Source organism: Oratosquilla oratoria, chromosome 12 (genome assembly GCF_046742065.1).
Source record: "Oratosquilla oratoria isolate Oo_2021 chromosome 12, ASM4674206v1, whole genome shotgun sequence".
Lineage (NCBI taxonomy): Eukaryota > Metazoa > Arthropoda > Malacostraca > Stomatopoda > Squillidae > Oratosquilla > Oratosquilla oratoria.
The window spans coordinates 36,332,026-36,333,806 of record NC_134788.1 but is presented as its reverse complement, the minus strand read 5'-3'; the positions used below and the strand labels follow the sequence as shown (position 1 = coordinate 36,333,806).

General features: G+C 37.4%; 1 protein-coding gene across 1 annotated transcript; it reads left to right on the top strand.

The window, feature by feature from the left end:
• On the top strand, positions 1-914 carry LOC143031405 (uncharacterized). Its single transcript, XM_076195183.1, has one exon. It carries the CDS (start codon positions 151-153, stop codon positions 658-660), a length of 510 nt encoding a protein of 169 aa, XP_076051298.1. The 5' UTR covers positions 1-150; the 3' UTR covers positions 661-914.
• The last annotated feature ends 867 nt before the right edge of the window (positions 915-1,781 follow it).

Sequence of the window (1,781 nt, the reverse complement as noted above, 5' to 3'; positions counted from 1 at the left end):
TGTTAAGCCTCATAAATGTGATCAGTGCGAAGCTTCATTTTGTGAGAGAGCACAACTAAAACTCCATATCCGCACTCACACAGGTGAGAGACCATTTCAGTGTACGTTGTGTGAGGCTTCATTTTCTCGATCAGGTAATCTAACGGTCATATGCGGACACACACAGGTGAAAAGCCGTACAGATGTAGTCTTTGTGAAGCTTCTTTTTCTGGTTCTGGTGCCCTCAAGATCCATATCCGGACTCACACAGGAGAGAAACCGTACAGATGTACCTTCTGTGAGGCCTCCTTTGTGGGAAGTACGCAGCTGAAGATTCATACCCGCACCCACACAGGGGAAAAGCCTTATACATGTGGTGTCTGCAAAGTTTCCTTTTCTACTTCTGCTACTCTTAGGAGGCACACGCGAACTCACACAGGCGACAGACCATACAAATGTGCATTTTGTGGGGAATCATTCTCTGATTTGGGTCGTCTCAAAAAGCATAACATGTCCAGACATTTATCTCCACCTGTCATTATATCACATGAGCAGGAAAAAGTAAAGAAGTTAACAGACAGTCCGTTGAACATGAATCCAAGTTCAGGTGACATGGCAAGATTTACAAAACTTGAAGAGGTAGAAATCAAAGTAGAGGAGCATGAGTTTAACCAAAACTGATGACTCATATTACTGCAGAGACTGACATGCTTGAAGTATTTCAGAGGAGTGTGAAATGTGTGATTTGGTCATTCAGATAGTGTCCTACTGATTACATATACATTGATGGACTAAATGTAAAATAATTGCAGAGGCAGAATTTAAATTTGTATCTTTTTGAGAGAGGATGAAATTGGAGCCTTAATTCACATGGTTATGTTAGGATAAACTTCAAAAGATATTTGTATTTTATTTGGATAACAATAAAACCTGGTCAACCTATATAGTGTGGTTTCACTTGACGTCACCAAACTGGGACCCGGACATGTTGGAGGCATTGTCGTCTAAACAAATGTGCTTGTCCGACCTGTTTATCATGCTCACCTGTAATTTATTCATTGTGTCTTTTGTGATAAATTTAAATAATGGTGAATTACTGTAGAGTTGTGGGATGCCATAATAGGTCAGATAGAACTGCAGTCTTACACACTTCCTAAAGTTATCAAAAATCAAGGATTGGAATGGAAAAAGCTTTGTGAAGATTGACGACGCTTATGGTTGGCGAGCTTACAGCAGAACTTTGATGGAAAGAATTTGGACAATATTAGAATCTGTTCAGCTCACTTTATTTCTGGTAAGTAGGCCCAGGTCTATTTTTAATAACGGGTTTGTTCATAACTTATACATTAGGTTTGAAATGTGGTCAGGCTATGGCCTATTAATTAAAACATGTCCAGGCAATAAATATGGTGTAGGGCCTAGCTGGCACTGAATCTGAGAAACAGTGGAGGACAGGCAATAAATACTAGCCAAGGTTATATATAGATAATCATATAACCTTGATACTAGGCCTAGGCAGTAGGTACACTAAAATCTAGTTCTTTATTTCTGCTGCTGCTAATATTTAAACCTGACATTTTTTCAGTTTCATCTTTCTAGGCCATTTTATTATCTTTGTATTATGCCTGACCCATATTCTATCAGGAAGCACAAAGGAACAACAAATATTTTGCATTAACAGTGTGCATAGACTTGAGTAAGTTTGACATTCTAATCTAAAAATAAAATAAGTCCAGTAAATAAAAAAATAAATGAAAAATAATAATATGTTTTGATAAATTAATTATTAATAACTATTATAA